The sequence below is a fragment of the Neopelma chrysocephalum genome, unplaced genomic scaffold (assembly GCF_003984885.1).
Source record: "Neopelma chrysocephalum unplaced genomic scaffold, ASM398488v2 Primary Assembly neopelma1_65, whole genome shotgun sequence".
NCBI lineage: Eukaryota > Metazoa > Chordata > Aves > Passeriformes > Pipridae > Neopelma > Neopelma chrysocephalum.
Genome location: NW_020897722.1, coordinates 5,016,583 through 5,041,796, shown reverse-complemented (window position 1 = coordinate 5,041,796; position 25,214 = coordinate 5,016,583). Strand labels below are relative to the sequence as shown.

The 25,214-nt window shown below is 40.4% G+C and overlaps 1 protein-coding gene across 1 annotated transcript in view; it reads right to left on the bottom strand.

The window, feature by feature from the left end:
• The window catches only part of MAD1L1 (mitotic arrest deficient 1 like 1), a 352,256-nt gene that overhangs the window by 297,982 nt on the left and 29,060 nt on the right, over window positions 1-25,214 (bottom strand). The window contains exon 10 of the mRNA XM_027683662.1: window positions 16,461-16,547. Within this exon, the coding sequence (XP_027539463.1) occupies window positions 16,461-16,547 (87 nt within the window). The remainder of the gene's footprint in view (window positions 1-16,460; window positions 16,548-25,214) is intronic.

Genomic DNA, 25,214 nt, shown 5'->3' with positions numbered 1-25,214 from the left:
ATGATGCAGAATTCACACACAGGAGCACACACAATCAAGGCTTCCTAATTTTCTTTTTAATTTCTTGGTTTTCCTGCTGTAGAAATCAAGAAGCAGTGGGGAAATAATGCAGGTTTCAAAAAAGGAAAAGGTTAGCTATTCAGATGTTTGTTTAGATGCAAAGCTGAATGAGTGATGGGATACCTGGTTTACACACTCCAATATAAATCTGCACAGGCTCCCAGAATGATTAAATGGATGCAATAAAGGAATTATTAAAATAAATTTAATTAATGTACTTCTATGTCCAAGTTCTATAACCATTATATCATTTGCAAAAACAAGAAGCAGACTGATTTATCATGGCCATTAATGCCAGCCTGTAAAGTCAATAAAGTTGACACTGAGGTTTCAGTCTAGTGGACAGAGGTCTCCAACATGCCAACTGTGCCTCAAGTAGACACTGTGTTTTAACTCGTTCTCCATTTGTGATATTTCAGACAAACAGGAGCTGCTTCAATAATTCTGATGGATTAAGGGGTTTTTTGTTTGGTTTTGCTTAGTGGGTTTTTAAAATGGAAGCAGCAAAACAAATGGTCTAATGTTCTAATATGGTAAAGGATCCAAGCAAGTGAGCTCAGCCTCTGTGGCTCCCAGTTTGTGCTGAATGTGAAGGTTGGTGTAAAGCAGCTGCTAAGAGATAGGAGTTCAGGATGTGGGAACTGAAGTTGTCACTGAAAAAAATCACCATAAACATTTTACAGGAACATTTACTAACTGTTAAGTCATGATGAAATTGGAACAGACAAAACCACAGGCATCAGTTCTCAAACACTTTTAATGTCAAAAGGTAATAAATGAAGCTGTGACCCATGTGGAGATCACAGGCACCGGCCTTGCCACTCTCTGAAGGAAGTTTCAAAGCCAAACTGTTCAATACCCAACAGTTAAGAAATGTCAAATACACCCATGGAACCATCCTCCAGTAACTGCCCATCTTCCCATGCTATTTTAGCTTTTAAATGCAGCAGGAGTAATTAACCTCCTGGAAGCAGATGTATGAAATCATATTTTTGAAGTCTTATGAGTTACAGATCGAATAATTGCAATTAACAGAAACTAGAGGTGCTCCTCAGCACTACATTTGCAGCCCAGCCCTGGGCTGGGCAGAGGATACCTGGACCTCAGGGATTGCTTGTTTACTCCTCCCCTAGCAAGAGGTCCCTGGTTAAGAAGCCAGGTAGGAAGGTATGAACAAGCTTCCAATGGTTTTCACCACTCAGGTCAATCTGCAAAAGCAAAAAAATCCTTACTGATGGTCTAGAGCTTGCAGGGACAGCACCAGGACATGCAGATGGCTCTTGCAGCTCTGTTAGAAAGACAGGTCCAGTCATAGCTCTTGGTTAGAGATGAGCAGTCAGCTACACTGTATTGTACAGACAGATAGATATATAATACATATATACACATCTATAGAGTGTACAGAACTTGCTGAACCCTTCTATGAAAAGGAAAGAAACAGAGCCTCCCTCCTCTCCTCACATCTGCATTGATGCCTCAAAGCGTAAACCAGCTCCTCAGATGAAAGGAAAAGGAGGAATTTTTTAACAATGAAATTCATTCTCAGTTGTGACAGGTTGTTTTTTTTTTCCTATTTCTGCACTGACTTCACTAAGCAGATGATCCTGGAGTTGCAGCTTAAGCCTTTCAGTGACTTACAAGCATCCTCCCTGCACTAAAAACATCACTGCAGTGGACACTACCTCTCGTTTCTTAATATTTATGACCTACTATATTAAAACTAGTTTAAATGTAATAAAGTCTGCAACATTTACAGCTACAAAATATGGGAGGACTGTAAAACTAGCGAAGCATAAAAGTAAGGGAGTCTCAAACATCCTTTGCTCACTTTCCAGGGACAATATACACACCATTGGCACAAACTACAAAATCAAAAGGAATTTAAATCAAATTAAAATTCAAACAACCTTTTCTCCTGCCTGCTAGGGGCTCAAGGGACGTTAACACACACAGACTACTCTTCTGCATTGTTTCCTCAGGTTTTCATTCTCACTTTCTAAAATTTGTTTATAAAAGTGGCGATCTGAAATATTGATGATTTACTCTAATATGTGGTTTTGCTCAGCTGCAGCTGGTTTGGCAGTAATGACATACTTTTTCTCTTCACTTCACACTCCACCCCTTTTCTGCAGAAGATAGAGTTTGAACACAAGATTTTTAGATCACAGAATATCCTGAGTTGGAAGGGATCCTCATGGATCATCCAGTCCAACTCTGGCCCTGCACAGGACAAACCGAATAATTCCCCTCTGTCCCTGAGAGGGTTGTCCAAACACTCCTTGAGCTCTGTCAGCCTTGGGGCCATGACCACTGTCCTGGGGAGCCTGTTCAGTCCCAACCATCCTTTGGGTGAAGAAAATTTTCCTAATATCCACCTAAACCTGCCCTGACACAGTTCTATATGTTTCTTTGAGTCACAAAGAGCAGAGACTGGAGCTGCGACTCCATTCCCCCTCGTGAGGAAGCTGCAGACCTTGATGAGGTTTCCTCTCAGCCTCCTCCAGGCTGGACAGACCAAATACCTCAGCCACTCCTCACATGGCTTCTTCTCTAGACCCTTCACCATCTTCATGAGTTGTTCCCTATTGCTTCCTATCTTACCTCCTCTCTCAATCACTTAATACACACCTTTATAATATGCAAGGCAAACCAGCAAATTCACACTGAAACAAAACTTAAGACTGTCATAACAAATCCCTCTTGTAGTGCCAAAACAAAGCTGTTCTCGACTGCTCCTGTCTCTCTGTCACTCTGACAGTACAATTATGAACACTACAGGAGACTAAGGCAGGGTCTCTTTGCATAGTGGTCTGTTCCAGAACCACAAAATATTGCCAGCTTCTTCCTTTCCCTAGGAGGGTTACGACTGTTTTCTTAATAGGATGCTATTTGATGAACGGGGTACAAAGCTGATTGAAGCAAAACAAAATGTATCTGCTTTATCACATGTTTATAAGGAGCAGAATTCAAAAAAGTCTATTTGGGGCATAGGCAAAAGCTACAGGATTTGCAAATGATATGAATTGTTCTTTGGAAAAGCCCTGCACAAGCAGTGACAAAGACATGCTTTAGTAAACCCTGTCATAAGCTTTGTTAACTCCCACCAGCCAGAGGGACAGATCTCTGACTTGCTTAACATCACACACAAGTCCTGGGTCAAAACCAGAGCCCAGAACAAAACTGTTCCCAAAGGTTCATTGAGTTTTGAATATTTCTGCAGTCCTGTCTTACACAGGTCTCTGAATTTCCATCCAGCCTCTCCCTCATCCCGTTTACCTGAAGCAGCTTTAACGCATTAAAGAAGCACCACATTATAGACCATAAGCACAAACACAAATCTTTGTTCACACTTAGGAAGAACATAGACAAGATTTACTGTACTTCAGAGAAGCTCCAGTCTAGGCCAGGTGTAAATACACAGGAGACATATATTGCTTATGCCATCAACCTCCTTCTAAAACAAGTCCTGGTTCATCTCTGCTGTAGGACTTCTGCTGGTCCCAGATTTCTTGGCACACCCCCTGACCTCCACATAAGCCTCTCTTTACACAATGGTGAATACCCAGCAGCACAAATCCCAGTATGGGAATATGTAAATAGTTCTGTATTAGTAACAATCACAAAGGGTCACGGATTTTATGACATGTCTGATTTTTCTCTTTCAAGAATGTGGCTCAATATCTTGCAGCAGAGACAATGATGGTGGGCTACCTTTTTGAAGTAAGGTAACTAGGAAAGGAACTTATTCTTAACAAGTGCTGTGGAAAAGATTCAAATTAAAAACTAGCCTGACTGATCAAGCATGGTAGCATCCACGCTGATTCCTTGGCTTGATTCAGTTCTTTAAGGACATGAGGAACTTCTTCAAAGTCTGTACACGTTAAAAAAAGATGCCACTCACTTTATTTTTAAAACATCAAAGCCAATGAAGTCTGAGGCTGTCGGACCAGGACTGGCGGGTTTGCAAGGAGAAAGACACTGTAACTCCTGTCAGCCTCAATGACAGCTACATTATCCATGGGAGCTGCAACGACTCCTCTCTCTCTCGTTCAATTCTCATTCAAGAATTAGACAACTGTCTCCAAAGGACGGGAAATGAGAAACTACTAAAACTTCATCCAGTCTCACTTTCCAGTATTCAGTTCAAGATCAGCATTAATTCAGGGAAGAGGTGAAGTAACGACTTCAATACAAAATTTAAAAATCCAAATTAAGAGCTTGCAAAAACTGAGGAATTTCTGCCTTCTACTTGGCAGGTATGTTTGAAATAAGGCCCATAGTTAATCATTCACAAGCTTGCCACAAATTTTCCAAGGGAGTCAGAATGAATTTCAAGTCTCCTCTGGCTTGAAGTATTAATGAATATTTCCTCTGTAAGTTCAAGAATGTCCACCATTGCTGTTTATACACAGAACCCTCGCTTTCAAGCAGCAGCCTGGTAAGATCACACACCCCGAGTGCTCATCTTCTCCAGCAGGCAAAGCTCTCCCTGCAGTTCAGAATAAGCAGGTTATGAAGTTCTTTTGAAAAAGGGCACATTCTACAGGCAGTAGACCTGCATTCTGGTTTGAGGAGACAACTGGAATGCATTTTCTCTTTGCATAAAGGCATTTCCTTGGAGGCATGTGCAATCCATGCAAATGAAAGGTTTCCAAAAGGTCATTGGCAATATAAAATGTAATTAGCTTAAAAACATCAAGTATTTTTAGGCCACTCTGCCCCAGGTTATCTTACTGTTTCTTGGGTTTTTTAATAATCACAGTTATTATCAGCATTTTTTCCTCCCTTTTGGATGCAATCAGGAAAGAAAAAAATCTGACAAATACAATGTTAAAAGACATCACGTTACTCTCAAACAGGCAAGTTAGAGACTTACCACCCATGGCTGTGCACTGCACTACACATCATGACACGAGGTAACACAGCAGCAGGTGCACTTTTATTAAATAGAACACAGTTATTAAAAATAAACAAGCCACATTATACTGCTGCTAAGTCCAAACAGTTACTCAAAACTAACAGCAGATTTTGCCATGAGCACCAACATCCCACTTGGTATCTACAACTGGCCTTTCCCAGCAGCAGCAGAGCCCACAGCACTTGCAGTGCAAGAGGCAGGAACAGTGCAGCTCAGTGAACATACTTGATCCTAGAAAGTGTTTGGACAAACAAAACAAAACTCATTCAGCAGTCACTGTACTGGCAGTTCAGACTTGCTGCTGCACCCGAGTGCCCAGAGGAGATAAGTCAAACAATATAGCAAAATTATTTTATTGACAGTCTAGAAAATAATATTTTTGGTTAATATTAAATTGAAGTTCTAGTCCCTTAACAGCAAGGCTGACACCCCAGTGCTGAGTCAGTGAAGCACCGGATTTACTGCTATGTAGATCCAACAAAAAATGACACACACTATCTGCTTCCAATTTTCTTCTCTATAGAAAAAGTTCACCCTGCTGATTGTCTTATCCAAGTATCCAAACTCTGGTCATGTATCAGAACCAATTAGATGGTCTCTTTCTCACAGATGTGACCAGCCCTTTCATCTCTTCTGCCTGATACCTGCCCCTGTCCCACATCCCTTCTCTCTCAAATTGTCCAGTTGATTAATCAAGTTAAACTCAGAGCAATTGTTCTCAACCTGCATTTAGCTTAAAGGCTTTTGCTTCTCTATCAGATCCGAGCATTGGCTGTGTGCCCAAAGGCATGTCTGCCTGCTAATCCTATCAGTGGGTCTAATAAAAGGTATTACTTCTCCTTACAAACCTGGCTCTGCTGATTCTTCTGTGAAACATCAAAATGCACTCTGGCTTCAATAAGTTCCAATTCTTACACCAGAGCAAGATATGTAGAATGAAAAGCAAGGCACAAGAACCAGATGAGCAAGTCCACTCAATAAATTGTGAGTGTGACACAGCCAGACAACCTGTGTTGCAATTCTCTGCCTGGTAGCACAGGATTCAGCAGGAGGGGATGGAAGCAGCCCTGCTCCTCACTCCAGCTACAAGAGAAAGGGCTACAAAGTCACTTCAGTCTTGCTCTTTAAAGCATTGTCTCGATAACAATTTTTACCTCCAATGCAAGGTGCAAGAAGAGGGACTTTTTCATTAGGATAACCCATGGGTATGTGCTGCTTTGTCAGTAGAGTCCCATAAAGAAAAACCCTCACAGCTTTTTCTTAAAGCATACACTCTTTTTTATTACTTGTAGATGCTTTGGACTCTATGTACTGCAACTGCCACAGGCTAGATCTGATAATCCCTTATTTGTACAGTCAGAAAGGGACACATTTTGGTTTATTTCCATAAATATTTCAAAAGCTTTCTCTGGCTGAGAAACAGAGAGCCTCTTCAGTAGTTTTTCCACTCATAAGAATTTGATTGTTGTTGCTTGAATAAAAGGAAAGCTTGGGGGGTTTGTTGGGGATTTTTTTTCATGGTTTTTATTTTAACTGATTTCCATCTCTTAACAGTGAGAACATATTTTAAAAGTTATGAATATGAACATTGTTTTAAATATTGAAAATATGTAAAAACAGTCTATACATAAAATATGACAAGGAAATTACATTTTGCTGGAACACTGTTTTAAACCCTAACAGAACATCATGCCCAACCCTTCCTTCTGACCACACATCCAGCCCCAGCGGGCCCTCTAAATGTCACATCCTACCACAGTTTTTCTTGTATGGCTAAAGGAAAAAAAGCAAGTCACCAGCAACAAAATAACTGGACCAGTTGCCAACCACCCCTCCTGAACCCATCTCTATCTCCTCTCCTTCCTAAGGACATTCCTGCAGCAGAATGACTGCACTGAGAAATTATCAGAATTTCTTCTAAGCAACAGGGCATGGCTGAACCACTGCTGCCCAAAACCACACCAAATATTGTTTCAAAGAGAGACAGAGAGAGGAACTGACTGTAAACACATTTTCCTTCTGTGATGCTCATGCAGGAACTAAGCAATCAGTCTGAATTTGGGAATTTAGGAAATCTTGTGGACAAAGACACAGAAAGGAGGAAGCACTAGCAAGGCACAAACCCTCAGGATCTTTCCAATGTTTAACAGAAGACCTTATTTATAAGCCCAATTTCTTAAGAAGGCCCTGTGCTGTTTTCCCTTTGCTTGACTCCTCCAAACCAGCTTCTCCTTCCTTAACCAGACGCCTCAAAAGTGTCTGATGCTGCACCAAAAGCCACGCCAGAGCTGTAGTAAAAGGCTACAACTGGGCCATGAAGATGCCAGGAGGCTTCTCTTAGGAAGACAGGCTGAGAGAGCTGGGGTTGTGCAGCCTGGAGAATAGACAGCTCCAGGGAGACCTTATTGTGGTCCTCAAGTGCCTAAATAGGCTTATAAAAAGGAGGGAGATGGACTTTTAATACAGGCAGATAGTGACAGGACAAGGGGCAGTGGTTTCAAACTGACAGAGGGCAGGCTTAGATCAGTTACTAGGAAGAAATTCCTTACTCAGAGGGTGGTGAGGTCCTGGCACAGGTTTCCCAGAGAGGTTGTGGATATCCCATCCCAGGAGGTGTTCAAGGCCAAGAAGGATGGGACCCTGAGCAACCTGGTCCAGTAAATCACATCCCTGCCCATGGCAGGGGGTTGGAACGAGACGGTCTTTAAGGTCCCTTCCAACCCAAAGCATTCTGTGGTTCTGTGATCTGAGCTCTCCACAGAAAGAGCTTCTGAGAGAGGCACATTCACATCAAGATGTTCTACAGCTTCTTTCTTTCCTTTCACTTGTAACATTTTTTAGCTAATTGGCTCCAGAATTTATAATCCTGGTGACAACACCCTGGCTGTGCAAGGCAGAGAAGGTGGAGGAGGAGGGGAGGGAAGCCAGAGCAGCTGCCAAGGCTGCCGGCACCATCTCCTGTTCTGAGCTCGTTACTGCAAAGCCCCAGCCCTAGCTCAGGATGCCAATCCTCCCCTTGCTCACCCAGGCAGCTCAGGGTTATCTTATGCTTAGAAATATCACAAGACAACTTAGGAGGTTTTATGCAGACTCCAGAAAAAGCAGGAATCCAAATATGAAGTGCAGCTAAAACTACCGAATTTGAAAAGGAGAAAATTAAGCAGCCGGGGGGGAAATGCAATTACAGCAGAAAAAAAAAATGTGTTTCACCATTAGCATTGCACAATAAGAAGGTTTGTCAGGCACCGGTTTAGCCTACACATGTTCACATCCGTCAGCATTTCCATGATAAATCCTAATTTTCGCCATTGTTGATCACATTGAACTAAAACTTGGTATGCAAGTTTTTAGCACAGATGCTCAAATAAATTATGCACATTAGTCATTTAACTTTCAGAGCAGCAAGAGAAAGCTGCTTTTTGGGAGGGGGGTTGACTGCAATTTATGACAAGTTTTTCTTTGCCTTACACAGCTAAAAAAGACAAGCAGCTTACTTCTTTATTAAACTTTCCAAGCAGTATGTCTTTTGTATAGATGATAAAACTTTGACAGTAGGAGAGTATTTATAACCACCACCAGTGATATACATACAGTATTTCACTCTGTACATTCACATGTGCATGCAAGCAGCCATGAAGAATATTAAAATGAGAACACATAATGAAAATACCAATAAACAGCAGGCTGAAAGTGGCAGGCAGTAGAGATAATGTGATCCAGATGAGAAATTGTTTGAGAGGTGATTAGTTATGGAGCTGAACAAAGTGTACGTGCAGATACGATCAACTGATTGAGACATTCCAGGCCAGACAATCTATTTTTCAGACATAACCTTATTCTGTGCAGTATTTGAACCGACACCACTTCACAGCAGTTACAAAATCCTAGAGAATTCACATTTACCTTGATAAAATGTCTCAGTGTATTCAGCCTGTCCCCATCAATCTGCTTAAAATAAACAATATAAACAGTATCCTAAAATACTTTAGAAAAATCCATAGTCTTCGATACTCCTGTTATTACAGCAACTACAGTAGGTGTTCGGGTAAATGAGTACAAAGAGACAGAAAATTCATTCTGCATTCTGCCACCAATCTTCCTCTGGCTTCCCATGGCTGCTCAGGAAAGCTATATTGCAGTTCCAGCATTACAAATTAAGAGGAAAAAAAACTTATACACAGACTTGTTTGACTGTTGACAGTTTCTCATGAAACACTTCAACAGTTCAGGAGCCATGGCCAGGAATATCATTTTAAGATACTAAAGGGGAAGAAACCGATGTGTAACACATGCTTTTGGGGGACAAGGGAACAAAAAAATTCTTGATAGACAGGAATTAATATGTTTTATCTGCCTTAAAAATAATGAGGTGCAGACTAGGCAGGACATATGAGCAGAGGTGTTTGTTTTCATTCCTGTGGTCTTCTGGATCTGCGTGTGAGAACGTGAGACACTCGGTCACTGTATCAAGTGACTCAGCACAACCCAGGTAAACACAAAGCTGCTCCAGAAACTAAGTCAAGACTTCTCGGGCTACATTCATCTACCTCGTCCATGGAACCATCCTGGTGACTTCAAGACTGATTCCTCAAGATATTACCAAACTGACAGGCTCTCCTCTTTCCAGCTCACATCCAGCTTTTCAAGGCAAACTGCCACGCTGCAGAGGCAATAAAAGACAAATCCCTAAGAACTGGAAATCTTAAAGCACTACAATTCCCAGAGCTCTACACAAAGCTTGGCAATAGGCTGAATATATGGTTTTACATAATACTACTGGTTTCAAAGTAGAATATTTTTGTACTGCTGCCTACTGCACAGCTGAGATTACAATTCCTCCCTTTGTATTCATATCACAAATATACCACCGATGTGGAGCACTCTTCCTTTGCCCATCAGCCTCCTGTAAATCATTAATTTGATCATAGCATCCCTCTGCTAAGAGGGAAAGAATAAGAATAATGAAAATAGATAATAAGTTTTGACTTCTAATTACTTCAATAATTCTAAATATTCATTCTGGTTTCTGAGAACTCCTGACTAGTAGTAAGATACATCTATTTCAGCTAGAATTTTTAGGAATTTTAATCTCACAGAAGTGAAAGATTTATAGTGCAGATGTGAGTCATGCACAGAAGAGATGGGAGGCTGACTTCTCCCTCCCTAACTTTTACAGTGCAGCTCCGTGCTGAAACACAATGTCTGCTGCACAACACACCACCAGGAACAGCCTGTGCTTCCTATCAAACTAACTCTTTATTTTTACACATTTTTCTGGTCAATAATGCACACTGCTACCAAGGGAATGCTGAATCAGCATCTCCAGGTGAGCACTAACAAATAAAAGCTATTGTTCACTCGAGTAATAAAGACATGCACAGGCACCAGGGATGTTGGTAGCAATGCCCGGGGTCAATCACAAACATAGGAACAAGAACTATTAAGAACAGAGTTAAATAATTTCTAACATTTTTTTAATCATTAGAAGTGATCAGAGCACTGAACAGAGGCACTTCACAGATTATCCCTGAATGTTCTCCCAGAAGCACAGTCAAATAAAAGGTAAGGAACCAAGTATTAATATTTGTACTGGTTTTGCACTACACAGTTTCTACAGAGCTCCAGGCTGAGAAGATGGTACAGTTACCATTATGTCTGTCCCCTCTAGGCAGTTTTTTAGGCTTTCCCTACATATTTTCTTTTAAACAGAAAGAGTAGTTCCATGAGCTCCAGAACCAAAGTTGCCTAATTTCCTATGGGTTTCTCTCTCCAAAGGTGATTATTGACTCAAGTAGACTTCTGTTTCTCATATCAAAATGATATGAAACATGAAAAGCATGAAAACGATGCCAACAACATTGCCATAGGACTATCAAATGCCACAAGCCTTTGGAAAGCATGGCATAGCAGGAATTATGGATTGTGATGCTACCAGGGTACCAGAACCCTGAGTGCCAGGCTCAAGGTGGCCAAGGAGGCCTGGTCTTCAAAGGAGCCTCACTGACAATGTGACATTTAGGAGGGTCTGTTTGCTTGCAGGGCTCTGATCCCAAACAGGACACGACCTCAGGATGTCTCCCCTGGAGATGGAGATCTGATTTCCTTAAACTTGCTGAAATTTATTATTTTTGAGACCTCTACCATCTGCCAAACTTGTCAGAACACAACTTGCAAGTTCAAAAGAGTAGGGTAGGCACAGACAATCTCATCTACATACACACACAAAGCACAGTAATAAGCTTCACTTCCTCAGGAAATCAGACTAAAAATGGCACAATCACGAAAAGCAAAGGTCTGGGCAAAATCCCATGTTTTTTGAATTGGAAGCATAAGTCAATGTCTTGGTTAAATTATTTTTTGCTTTCCTATTTTCTGCTAACTATATGATAGAAAAAAATTAAAAAAGCTTTGTATCTACCCAATTAGAGCCATGAATAACCAGATGTTGCTCTAGAAGCTTACTGTTTGAGTATGTAGATTGGTCACTTAATGGGACACTACCAAGTACCTTCTGCTATAAAAGTGAAGGTAAGATCCATTTTGGAGAACAAAAAAGCAATACCTACAGTCATTTCTTCATAACCTCACTCTGTAAATGAATGCAGAACCTGCCAGCAGTTAATATTGCCCTGAAGCACTGTGAATAAACATTTGTCTGGTATTAGGTACACAGACACCTCCACATATAAATCAAGGTGCAATGTGCCATATAGATGAACAAAGCAAGAGAAAAAACTTCCCTACCTCGCCCTGTATTAGACATTAAGTGCTTCTTTTGATCACAAAATAACTCATAAAGCCTATTAAAAAGCTAGCACTTCTCTCTCTGTCAGATAAAAGACACTTCACTGTAATTAAACTTCTGTCCAACTTTCCAGAAGATTAGGGGAAGAAGTCTCACAGGCTCTATTTGTTTTTGTGACTGACACACCTTGGGACATCCAAGGAAAAGAGAAGATGGGCAATAGATTTACAACACTTCTGAGCTAACAGCCCTCATGGAGACGGACTGTTCTGGGCTTATCATCACTCACCCATTGTTTTTTTATCTAAAAAAAAAAAAATCCCTGTTGTCCAACCTAAAAGCATTTTCTTTTCAGTTTGCAATCTACATTCCCCAGTCTTCAGTGGTTTTGAGGTTTATTTCATTTTAAGCAGCAACACAAAGAGCAAGTTCTTTGGGCAAATCAGTTTAACATGATTTATATGAGTAAAAATGATAAACAACCATGACTTTAAACACAACTCTGTGAGCACTTGGAGTAGAAAATACTTTTTCAAACACATTCTGTATGTCCCTTTTCTCACATGAAACAATATGTCAAAACACATGGCTGGCTCTCTGACAGCAGGTGATGGGAATAAGCCATCAGCTTCAGGATCTCAACACCAGATTCAAAGATTTACTGCTCTTCCATTTTCCTTTGTGCCCTTCATCCTGTCCTGAACCAACTTCACCTACGTGTTTCCTTGTATTTGACTTTCCAAAAGACATCTCAAGGTCCGAAGTCAATATTGCATTTGGACAACAAGAGGAAAAGTAGAGATGATCATTCTGGGAGGTACCACAAGTAATCAAAGAAGTCCATTTTCACAGCCTGTCTTTCAGAACTGCAGCAAAGCTCGAGCTGTGAGCAGCCTCATTCCTTCACATTAACCACCTCACAGGACAACACTGATGAGAAGGGAAGTTTCCCCCTATGTCTCAAATTCTAGAATACTCTGCCAGAATTGTTTTAGAAAATCTCTCCAGAGACTCCAAATATGCAGCTAGAAACCATGCAAAATAAATATGCAGCTCTTCTCACTTAAAAAAAAAAAACAGTGCAACTACTACATCATTTTTCCATAAGACAAAAGCTTATGAACCACTTGGCCGACTTTCCATATTATAAACTACAACCATCAACACATTTCAGTGCACAATGCCTACAGCATTCACAGTCAGGGGGGAAAATGTGCTTTAACTAATGGTGGCTGCATGGTTAACTTGACCCGCTAATTAAACACCTTCCTTTCATCACCTTTTCCTAAATAGCAAAGCAGGCACACTTGGTGCTATCGAAGTGACCCCGGGCAATCTTCTTTTGAGCTTTTGAACCCTTGGATTGCTGTCTTTGTTCCGCAGTTAAAAAGCTCCACGATACTTCCTCCTGCTGCTGCTGCTGCAAGTATAATTTACTCTATTTATAAGACTTCCAGCAACACACTCCAAACCAGCAGTGAGAGTCCATCACGCACGATTAATGGCACTTTCAGCTACATTACTCAGCGATCCTGAAGTTGCCAAGAGAAGTGAGTTGGTGCTTACGTGTTCAGTGCTAAAGGGACCCTCTCCTCTTTCCCCACGCTGGCAGCACAGGAAGGTTTTCTGCCCCAGGAAAGTTTTCTGCCCCAGGAAAAATAGCAAGCTCCGAGGGAGTTTGTACAACTCAAACAAGGAAACAATCACTGTTAAAAGAAATTGATTTCAACCTACGGTTCAGAAAATTCAGCGCTGCGGTTCCGTGTCTAAAAGCACCCAAGGTGGGTGATGGAGCAAATAGGATATGCATCATCATCTGATCTCTGGGAGGCCTTGAGACACTGGCAAGTGCACAGGCTACACAAAACACAGATTGCACTGCAAGCAAATACCAGTGCAAAAGGTGTGTTTGTAATGATGTTGCCTCTTTGTGGTGGGATGGTCTCTAGGGCCTTTTCAGTAACACAAACACTGGCTCTAAAAAACGCACAGTAATAAATGGAAAGCAGGTGAAGGATGGAAAATTGAGATAAAATAAATTTTCTCTGTTTAGCAAAGCCATATGCCATTTGGAAAAGGTTGTTACTGTGTGTGTACTAACCATAACTCCCCATTTTAGATCAGCTAAGGGGCACTAGTTGAGCTAGATCTGTCTCCAGTTTTACAGAAATGGATGGCACCTTACACAGCAAATTATTCCCCTGTGGTACCTTTTCCACGCCTCCTTTGTTTTCTGAAGTCACTTCCTGCTCATATACCCCTACATTAACAATTAACTCCTGCTTTGCTCCTGAGCATCTCCTGTTATTGAAAAGAAACTGGGGACTGTTTGTCAGGTTGTGAGACAAATAGTAGCTGGCAAGCGTCCATCACAGTCACTAAACAGTGTTGGAAAGGTACCATTACTAAGAATAAAAACCAAGCTCATTGCAGTGTAAAGACTGAGACAAAGAATAATCAGCTTGCAAAAAAATTACCTTCCAGGCACTCTTCTGCCTGTGTTTAAAAGCTTGGTGATCAGCCATTTAGGGAAGAGGGTCATATAATCGCCTCTAACTTCACACTGAAACCTCCTCTACTAAACTGAATTTTGTGCTATACCAACAGGTAAGCCAGGACTGTCTGAGATTCTCCACTTCATTGCCATAAAAATAAATTTAGATGCCAATGTCTGATGATGTTTTCTTAAGCATCTACCAAATCATTAATTTTAATGGAGAAATATAATCCAAGACTTTTAGGGCAAAAATATTTGGTGTTTGTACTGCACATTGCTCTAAACACACATAGCCATCGACTTTATAAATCAAACATTGCACTATCAGCACTGAAGACAACATATTTCAACTAAGGGCAAAAGAACTTCTAGCTAAAAAAAAACCAAACAATAGAAAGCTGAATAAGTGCTGGGCTCCATCACTAGAGGGAGGCACGACCACATATTAAGTTACTGCAATACACAGACACTCCTGAACACAATTATGAAACAAATAAAAGAGAAGACCATCAGCTAAATCTGGAAAAGATTCAGGGAAAGCAGAAAATTAGGTTTTCTTCCTTAACGAGGCTTTATTTCCAAAGACTCAAAACCTTCTCCTGGGAACTTTCAAATCATCTGTAATGAAAGGTTTTTAAAAATGTATCTTATTGCCTACCTTTTACGGCAGAATAAAGTATGTGACAGAAGAAAGTCAAAATTACCAGTTTCAGAAATGACACACAGCATTACATCAGGAAAATGTTACAATTTTAATTTAAGCAGGCTTTACAGCCCATTTAACTTGAAATCAAAAAGTAATTTTAATCGTGTTTTTATTTTTAAACTAAATTGGCACGATTACATCTAGATGAACAGACACTACCAAAAAGCTGCTTTTTCAACAGATGATTCCCCTTGGCCATTAATAAATTTAGAAAAAGCACTTCTCTGAAAGGCTGTGAAAAGCAGCTTGAAAAAAACAACCCAAATCTGTAACTCAAACACTATCATTTTACTGATCATTTTATTTGATCATTTAATCAACTGTGGGTTTGAGGGTTTTCTTGGTTTATTTTTAATATAAGAAATGTGGGGTTTATATTGGTGAGATTTTTTTTTTCCCCCGTTGTAAACTTCTCAGCAAAAAAACACAAACCAATTTGGCTGACTGCTCATGGGAATTTACACCTAGATAACCATTTTACAACTGACTAAACAGTTTCATTAACAGCAGCAGCACAACCAAAGCTTTTAACACCCAGCTTGAATCCTGCCCATCATTAGTAAGGCAGAGCCCAACAGACAATCATCTCTTGAACCAAAATGTACCTCAGGAGAAACATTAGCAAATGCTGCCCACGTCAAGCTAAGTGTGCTCGTCCTGTGCTCAATCACAGTCTGTGACTGCTTTACATTCAACACCTTTACACCAAAGGCTGAAATTCTCCACACTCCTGTTGCTTAGACAAGGCAGCTACAGCCCTGCAATGCAAACAGTCCAAAGCCTTTTTGAAAGGCAGGGGTATTGCTTTTAACAAAAACAGACAGAGGGTTCCTAATGTGAGGAAATAAACGGTAAGGGAAGCAAGAATATGCGTGCTGAGGGAGAGAAGCACTTTGTGTCACGCTATGGAGCTGTGTTCAGCAAGGCTGTGTGACCTGTGCAGGCTGGAAAGTTAAGCTCTGGCAGACAAATTCATTTTCCCATTAGATATTCACTCCCACACCAGGGCAATGGCTTAAACACCCTCATATTTCAAATATATATCTCACTCCATAAATGGACTGCTCCTCCCAAAGCCTTGCAGTACTTTGCCACCAAAACTGCAAACGTCCTTTTCCACCAGCATCTCTACAAACTGCTCCTTTTACAAGTCATATCACAGTCCTCAGAGCCCTTACTCCCTTTCCCATACCCAGGTGGCTACTTTGCACATTTTGCTGTGACATTCTCTTTTCAGATGAAACAGTCTGGGAAAGCAACTCATTTCCCCTTGCAAACACTTCAGCTCGTAACATAAAGCTCGAATAACTCTTCACTGTATCCACTCACAGTTCTTCATCTTTTTTTTCCCCTGAAGGATTTAAGTAAGCAAAAAGCTCCAAATCAGCATGAGAAAGAAGACAGCACAGAAGGCTCCATGGAAGAGCAAGGAAATCTAAAGAGCTGGTCTCTCAGTTTGCAGCCCTTGTTTCCTTTCTAAGTGCCTTATTATAGCAGAGTTTTGCTGTCAGCATCCACCACTGGTATCACTCACCTGTTCATGAAGGTGGAGTTCTGCTCTTTCAGGGCAAGCTCCCGTTGCTGCAGGGCCACAATTTGCCTTGAGAGATCATCAGGTGTCCTAATTAAAACAAAACAGAAATTTTTTAACAAATCATTGGTTAAAAAAACTACATTCCATATATAACCATAAAACAGGTCTCACCAAAGGCAGCCAAGGCAACATCCCAGGGCCAGACTTGCTGCAGTTCCTTAGAACAACACAGAGCTGCATCCTGTCTGGCTCACACAAAACCCTGTGTTATTAAAGCCATCACAGCATCATCACAGGATTCACATTACAAGGGTAGGAAAAGGAGGAAATAAATGTAAAGACAGACTGTACAATTCAACAACTCTGGCTACTGCTGAACACACTCTGAGAGTGTAGAGGTTCATGCACATCACAGGTGACTCAAAGCAGGGTTGTCACACAGTTCCCAGTGTGCTGACTTCAGCGTCCTTCATACACATCATGACTCCAGAGCCATGGGGGGAAGAAAAAAATCCAAGAACTCGAGGTAACACTTCAAGCATCACTGACAACCTTCCCTTGTCAATGACATCAAAGATTTCCATAGATCTACAGTTGTCAGGAATAGGTTTATTTTTTCATCAAATCCAATGACAAATTCTTAAAGGTCTGACAATCCCAGACACCACACCAGCAGTCTCTGCAGGAGGAAACTGTTCTTTCAGAAGCCTCTCCTTAAATCATGAGTTTCTTTAAGTCACTCTAAATGAAGGCAGCTTATAAAAATTAGGAAAAGATTTTTGTCTTGAGTCATCAGAAAAGTTTTCCCATTCCAAAAGAGAAGCATCTATATCACACTTCCCCAAAGGAAAGGAAGCTGGAAAGGGTATCCCCGTGTGTACCAGATACATACATCCTTTTGCTCCACAAGATGCACCACCCACAAAGGGGAAAAGTGACCCAAACCTTGAAAGGGTTTTTCACAGGGAGGGAGTGGAAAGGCAGTTTTGCAGCAATGAAATCTGTAGAAACAGAGTCTGTCATGGCCCCCAAGATGTAAGTCAAGGTTTCATTGTTGCTGGCAGTTGAAATTAGGCCCAGTTAGATTTTACATTATTCAAATACAGCACTAGAATAAGGCCCCTGCTACTTCAAAAACTGAGCAGGGAGAGGTGCCTCTAGCTTGACCATTGGGATTCTGACTGAATCTAGAACTAATTTCTCCGATGATAACACTTTTCAGCCAACTATACACATCAGAAAAGGTATCACTTTTTCTCTTTTATCATCTGTCACTTCCAGTCAAGCGAAAATTAGTTAAACACTGAGTTGACGCAGATAGGATTCAATTCTGGCAGTCCCAATTGAAAAGTTCCTGCATTTCACTTTCAAAATTCACACTTGTATCCTTCCTCAGCAGACAACTTTGAGGGTTCTAATACAATTTGTGTTACGTCCAAGTCTTAACAGTCAATATACAATAAAACAGATGGACATGTTCTCCCATTGCAGCAAAGAAACCAGTCAGAACAGGATGAAACTATTCTTCAAAGACATCACACTCAGTGGCCAAGGAAACTATGAGAAGAAACCAAGACACAACCTGGAGATGGCTTGGTTAAAACATCTAAAATTCAAATTCTGGTAAAAGTGATAAGTCAATTTTAAGTCAACATGCACCTGGGTTTTCAAATGCGTTGCAGCACTAAATAACACTTCAAACTCCTGTAGCTGAGCCTGAAGGGATCCTTAACCTGAGCAGTTCCCCAGCTCTTTACTGAGGGTACCTGATGGCTGAGCATCAGAGCACCAGAGAACTAATTCAACCCAGTCTGACAGAAGTCACATCTCCACATAATCCAGGAGCAACAGCAAAACACTGCTGGTTTCTGGGACTCTCAGCTCTGAAGAGCTCAAATCTAACACTGCTCTAACCTTGTCTTCCAAGCTGGAGGACTCGGGTTCTTTCTGTTGGTACATAAATGGAGAATTAAATTATGACATATGCCAGAGAGAGGAACACAGTTGGTTTTGTATGTTCCACAATGTCTGCAGTGATGGAGAAAATAACAGCAAAAATCCTATAAGAGAAATCTGTAAAACTACAATGTGATTTCAACATGGATTCTATCTGCAGGAAATGGATTTCTGACCCAGATTTTTCCCCCATTAATTAAGGAAGTAGATGTTCTCTTTTCGCAGTAGTTTCTAACTAGAATCATCTAGAGATAAGGATAAAGGCAACTTTGTATTAATTCTGATGTGAAAAAAAATTACAAAGTATGTTTCACACCAGACAGAAATGGACTGGGCACGCTTAGTCTGCTTGGCAAAGAGAAGCTCTAAGCACATACACCAATTTCAACAGGAACAATTTTTGTACAATGTAATGCCGAGACAACAAGGCTCTGAAAAACGCAGTTCTAAACCTCTCATAATTCACCCAAATATAGCAGATTTACCACAAGGATAGTTAGCATCGGGCATCTCTCTGGCTGTGTTGAGTGCCAGTCCCCCACACCAGTGTTTGGTCCCTGCATCAATAAAATAACAGCACAGATTTCTCTTTTTCTAATGTGCAAAAAAATGTATTTGCCTCAATTTTTTACTCATTTTCTCAGAAATTCATAACATCATGTATTAGGACTGAGACAGGGAACTGAAATTAATCCAATAGTAAAATGAGACAGGACTATAAAAGCCACAGATTTCTAGTAATGAGAGCTCCTGACCAATTTCCAATAAAAAACAATTATCCTCATCTGTTTGGCCATTCAAACCAACAATCAGCTTCCAATCTCAGTTCCAGCAATTGGCAGCTTAGGTTTACATTTAATTCTGGAAGATGTTTTATTGGCATTAGATACCTTCTATTATTTTATTTTTTTTAAGTGGAGCAGCAGAGAAAACAAAGGCAATGGGTATTAACCCCCTCCAAAGAAAAGTTCACTTTCTATAGTGCTAAATCATGTCAGGTGATCAGAGACAAAGACAGCCCTTGCATGCACTCTGCTGCCAAATACCTTTACTGGGAGGTTTCAAAGCCTGTTTCTGAGGTCTACATCCTACCCTGGTCACCAACAGTTTGGCAAAAGCCAAATTTCCACAGTTACAAGTAGAGGAATGACACTGCACGCACACTAATATTAAACTAGAGCTTTCAATTTGAAGAGAATTGGTCCAGTCCCAAAGCACTGCAAACACCAACCAGCTGTAACCAGTTACACAAGTTTCTGAAAACAATGCCAAGTAAAAAGAGACATTTGTCAGCATCCCAACACACAGTAACATGTTCTGGCCTTGAGAGCCTTGTCTGATGTATACAATTTTTGCTAAGCTCCCTCCATTCCCTATGGAACAATTGATATTAAAACCAGTATTAGAAAGCCAAGAAATCTGCTTTAAGAGCACCTGTATGACAACACAGCTTACCAACACTACTGGAATCACCATGGCTCCTTGAGAGAAGTTTGAAACCCTCTCCTGACAGGAACAGACCCAGAAGTCCCTTCCTGAAAAGTTGAGCACTGTCACTGTTTGCCCTGCAAAGCTGCAGGCAGCTTCCTTTCCCAAGGAATGATGGAGCCCCTGGAACCACAAAAAAACCCCACACCTGGTCTGCATCAGCAAAATCCTGTAAAGGGACACATGGGATGGTCTGACTGAGAGCAGTGTGTCACTAGAACTGAGTCATGTGCTTTGGAAACATAAAGATAACATGAACAACGAGTGACAAAGTGGCTTCCAAGCTGCAGATGCAGAAGAAATCACTGACTTCAGATCCTTTCTCCGGAGCAAGGCACAAGGAGCCAAAAGCTACAGTGTTCTTCCTCTGTCCCACCATCCCATCCCCAGACCCCACTTCCTTCTGCAATAACATTTAAGCAAGAATCAAAAAACCAAACAGGTGAATTTAAGCCTAACTTGGAAACAATTTTTTTTTTTTCCCCTAAACAAGAAACTTAGTCCAGCATAGCTTAGAGCACAGTAACACAGGAAGGCTCAAAAACGCTGTTAACCAAAGCTCTCTGCCTTCCTTTGGAGCACAGGTAATTTGAAAAGGAGCAATTTGAGAATGATAAAAACCTAAAACTGTTCCAGTGAAGTGAAAAATTAACTTAATGGGATGTCCAACCAAGGCATACAATGACTTTCAGCGCCCACTGGCACATTTTTTTAACAAGGAAAACAGCTTTTGCTAATTTTTATGCCTTGTTTTTAAATGCACATAACTGACATTTCACAGGATTTGGAAGAAAGCCCTGTTCTTAGTTAAGGATCTATTACCATTTCAGTATGAACTGTGACAGTGACACACTGAGAATTAGCTGCTGAAGTAACATTAAACTAAGACTCAGTAAGCAGATGAAAATGTTAAAGAAAAAAAATTTTAATTTATAATTTATTAGAATGTCAACTTGTTATTGCTTCTATAAAATGTTTCAAAATGCACAGCAAAGGGAGAGGTTTCATTGTAGCTAGAGATCAACATTAAATTTTAACTATGGAAGTGCAAAACAAAAGCAAAACTAAAGAGAAAAACAGGCACTTGGTCAACTATGTCTGGAGAACTGAGTTTTTTAATGCTTTTTCTTTTAATTAAATTTCATTCAAACTACCAAACTAATATCACATTTATAATACCAAATTACTCAGAATAACTTATTTTTGGAAGTCTGCTGGATTAACATTTCTCTTTATAGTTTTAACTCGGTATGAATATACAATGACAGATTTGGTTGTCTCGACTAAGTCATATTAAATTGGAATGGAACATCACCAGATTTTTGGCACAGTATTTTAGGTTTTACACTTCAGCACAATAAACTGATAAAGACCAGAGACAGAAGTCTTTATTGAACTGCTTGTTAAGAGAATCAGGCACAGAAAGAGAGGCCACATCTGTTTAGTTCTTTTCAATAAAAAACAATTTCCAGGGGTTTTTGTGGGGTTTGATTTGTTTTTTTAAAGGCAATCTCCTAAAAGTATAAAATATTTATTTTGTTCCTTATCTTTTTTTGTATTATGTATAAGAAACATAAAAAGATTCTGAAATTCTCCTCTCCTGAAGAAGAACCTTTTCTGCTTTTAAAAAATAATTTAATCTTCCCAGGCAGGAAAACAACAGCATCTGAAGAACAAAACACAGAACGATAACATGACAACAACAGAAGATTTCTGGAAAGGCAGTTTAGTTGTTTTAAATATTTCTGTATGATTAGAAAGGCCTGTAATAGTGTCTGTAATAGTCTTTTCCCTTATGTCTGAAGTGAGTCTCAAACATCCTTTTTGTACATTTGAGCTCCACTACTGCTTTAACTCCTTTATCTCTGCTTTACAGGACTCCTGTTTATTTCTGAAGCTTCACCAAGTCCAAAAGCAGCTCAGTTCCTGGGAGGACTCGCCCTTCAAGAAAGTTCAGCAAATAACAATAATCACAACAGCACATCCAGACTTCCCAGGATACAGCAACAGGAGTCCTTCAGTTTAATTTGCTCGTATGAACTCCAAGTTTACATGAGAAAGCTACAAATTGCTTAACATCCCTTTCTCCTCAAAATATGCATCACCTCCCCGGGAGCATTCCTTAGCTCTCCTTCACCAGACCAGAGGAAAACATTGTCACTAAAATCCGGTGTCCCGACCTGGAAGTTCTGAGAGTTAAGTTTCACAACAGCATTTCTGCTGTAGAAAAAAAGCCCCTTCAAGCTCCAGTCCAGGTAGTTTCACTTGTTTGTTCATATCTCCACACCTTTATCCTCCCTTTCCATTGCTGACTACATTAACTAATCCATATGGTCCAGAATCTCCTACATACATTAGTCACAAAAACAATTTCTCCACATTTCTAGGCGATTAGGGCACATTTAGTGCTCTGTACCACTGATTAAAATGTTTTGAAGAGCAGTCACATATCTTTAGTCATTCAAAGGTATACCCGAGACTGTTTCTCCAGTAAAGTGCCTGCTTAATGTTTTATGTACAGAGTAAACAGAGGAAATCTGAAGTGTAAGTGAAAGCAATAAACAATCTCAGCCTCTGAGGTTCCCTTCGTTTAGAAAACTCTTATTTGTGTACAGATAGAATCAACAAATCCAATTGCCTTTTACCAAAGCAAATGTCCCCATTAACCACTTGAAGCAGAAGAACAACTTATTTGTAGGAAAACATTTTAAGTGTTCACAAGTGTCTTGACAATTCTAAAGACAATTGATAGGTCTCTTTTGAAGCAACTGCAAAATTAGCAATTAATTCAATCAAGCCGTAATTTGAAGAGGGAAGAAAAAAAAGAAGAAAACTGTCTTAGATTCCAGTTGATTGAGTTTTTTGGATTTTAATGAAGAAAGGTTTCTTCCTCCCAGAGTTAACGATATGGCATCATAACAACTCATCTTTTAAGTTTCACTTCTACTTTAAAGATACAATTAAGGGTTCAAGGAGATAACATTAATCTTACTTCTGAAAAAAAAATTAATCATTTGGTAGATGTTTCAACAGTCCAAACCTCTTTCTCATCCCTACCACTGCTCTAAGAGCAAGCACAGAATGAACCACAGAAACTGGATAAGCACACACATTGCACAGTGGAACAGAACCTCACAAATGAAAGGCTTTAATAGTCCTCAAGCAGAGGGAATGTATACACAGTAGTGCCAACCCTGCTGATCTGGAAGCTAAAAATAGTCAGTTTTTGAGTTCTTTTTAGTCTTCACGCAGAAGTCAGGTCATTGCATGCTCAACCACATGACATGTAATTTAAAGCTTTGAGAGGTCATGGTGAAACAAAAACAATTATCACAGAATCATCAAGGTTGGAAGAGACCTTCAATATCATCCAGTCCAACCATCAACCCAGCATGACTTTAATCACCCCTAAACCACACCCCCAAGTGCCACATCCAGATACTCATTGAACACTTCCAGAGACCTCCATGGGCAATTTATTCCAATGCCTAATTTTCTTTAGTTTGACTTTAAAGTATCAGAGCACATGGCTGCACTTTCTACACAGAGAGAGTTGCCTTTCAGAAAGGAGTCCAGCTCACAAACCATCATTGTAGACTTCCAGGCTTCTCCTACCCTGGTGCAATTTGGTGAGACCAGCAGAGTAAATCTAACTGCTTGCTGCCACTAAAGTGGCCACCACTGGCTTTGTCCAGTTCATTTTCTGCCACTGAAGGTCTGAATCATAGAATCATAGAATTGGCTGGGTTGGAAAGGACCTCTGAGATCATCAAGTCCAACTCTTCTTTTTTTTTTTTTTTTTGGAAATCCAGTCCAGGTTTTCCCCTCATTCCATACTCCAGCTAAAATCCCATCCGGGTTTTCCCCCATTCTGTACTCCGTCCAAAATCCAATCCAGGTTTTCCCCCATTCCGTACTCCAGCCAAAATCCAATCCGGATTTTCCCCCATTCCATACTCCAGCCAAAATCCAGTCCAGGTTTTTCCCCATTCCGTACTCCGGATAAAATCCCATCCGGGTTTTCCCCCATTCCATACTCCATCTTGCAGGAACTCCCCCTTTCACCAAGGAGCTGTCAACTGGCTCAGTTCTCTTCTCCTGAAAACATGAGCTCTCCTTGAGCTTACAGGGCTCCAGGAGTCAGGTAACATCAGCCCCAGGGGCTCAAGAGTGGGACATGGGAACTGTGAGTCTGGCTCTCAAAGTGGGCAGAAGTCAGTGGTGCTGCCTGTATTGCAAGAGATTCACCATTGAGTCTCTATTTTGGGGCTTGGGGTGGATGAATAGATTCTATGCTACCTCTCACAGATTTATTTTAGCACTGCCAAGACGAGACTTCCTTGAGAGTCAAATCCAATCTAGGCTTTAAACAGAAGGTACCACACCAGAGAAAGTACATAAGGAAGAAGGGAAAACAGAGAGTTAACTAGAAAAAAACAGAATAAATTATCTTGAGCTCTCCTTAATGACAAGTATATCCCCCCACAAGCTCCATTTGTACTGCTGCTAGCCCACAGGGATGTCCTTTAATTGCTGTGCTGTTCCACATTACAGCACAAGGCTGACCACAGGGTACAACCAGAGCAAAACATGCTTGGCTCTCCACTCAGCTGCCACTCTGGGTTTTTTTTTGCACAAAAGCTAATGATTTCTAGCATAAATATGGAATAAAAATAAAATAAAAAGTGTAGTGACTCTAAAACTCTTATTTATGCTTAGCATTCTCAAAACAAAGCACACTTTGCCATGCCCTATTCTTGACTGTCTCCTCAGGCAAAACCAAAAAACCCAATCTTTTTGGTATTATGACACAGAAGAGATCAATTCCTTCTTGCAGCATGCCTTGCTATGCCTCATCCCATGGGAAAAGCAAGCTAAAAGGGAGAGATAGTCCACATATTTCAAACACGCTGTAACAAAAAAGAATTCGAATTTGGCTTAAACTCACTTGCATAAAATGAAATTGTTTATAAGGCAACAAGAAGGCATTTAACATACAACTCAAGAAACATGGAGTGTATCTGCAAAGCTATGAAATATTCTGTGTCCTATGTTTTTACAATATACGAAAACAAAGAGTTCTTAAGGTCTTAAACTCAAGAGATCAGAGACTGAAAGGAAAAAAAAGAAAGAGAAAGAACCACACAAACTTCTAAAGCAGCTTTCAAGTATTTACCAGCAGTAGCACAGAAGTAGTGAAGTTGGAAATGATCAAAAAGGATTTTTAAAAATGGCTGTTACTGCTCTCACACTGAGATATCAGCACAATCTTTACAATTAGAGAAGCAAATGTTTTTTCTCAATTTGCAA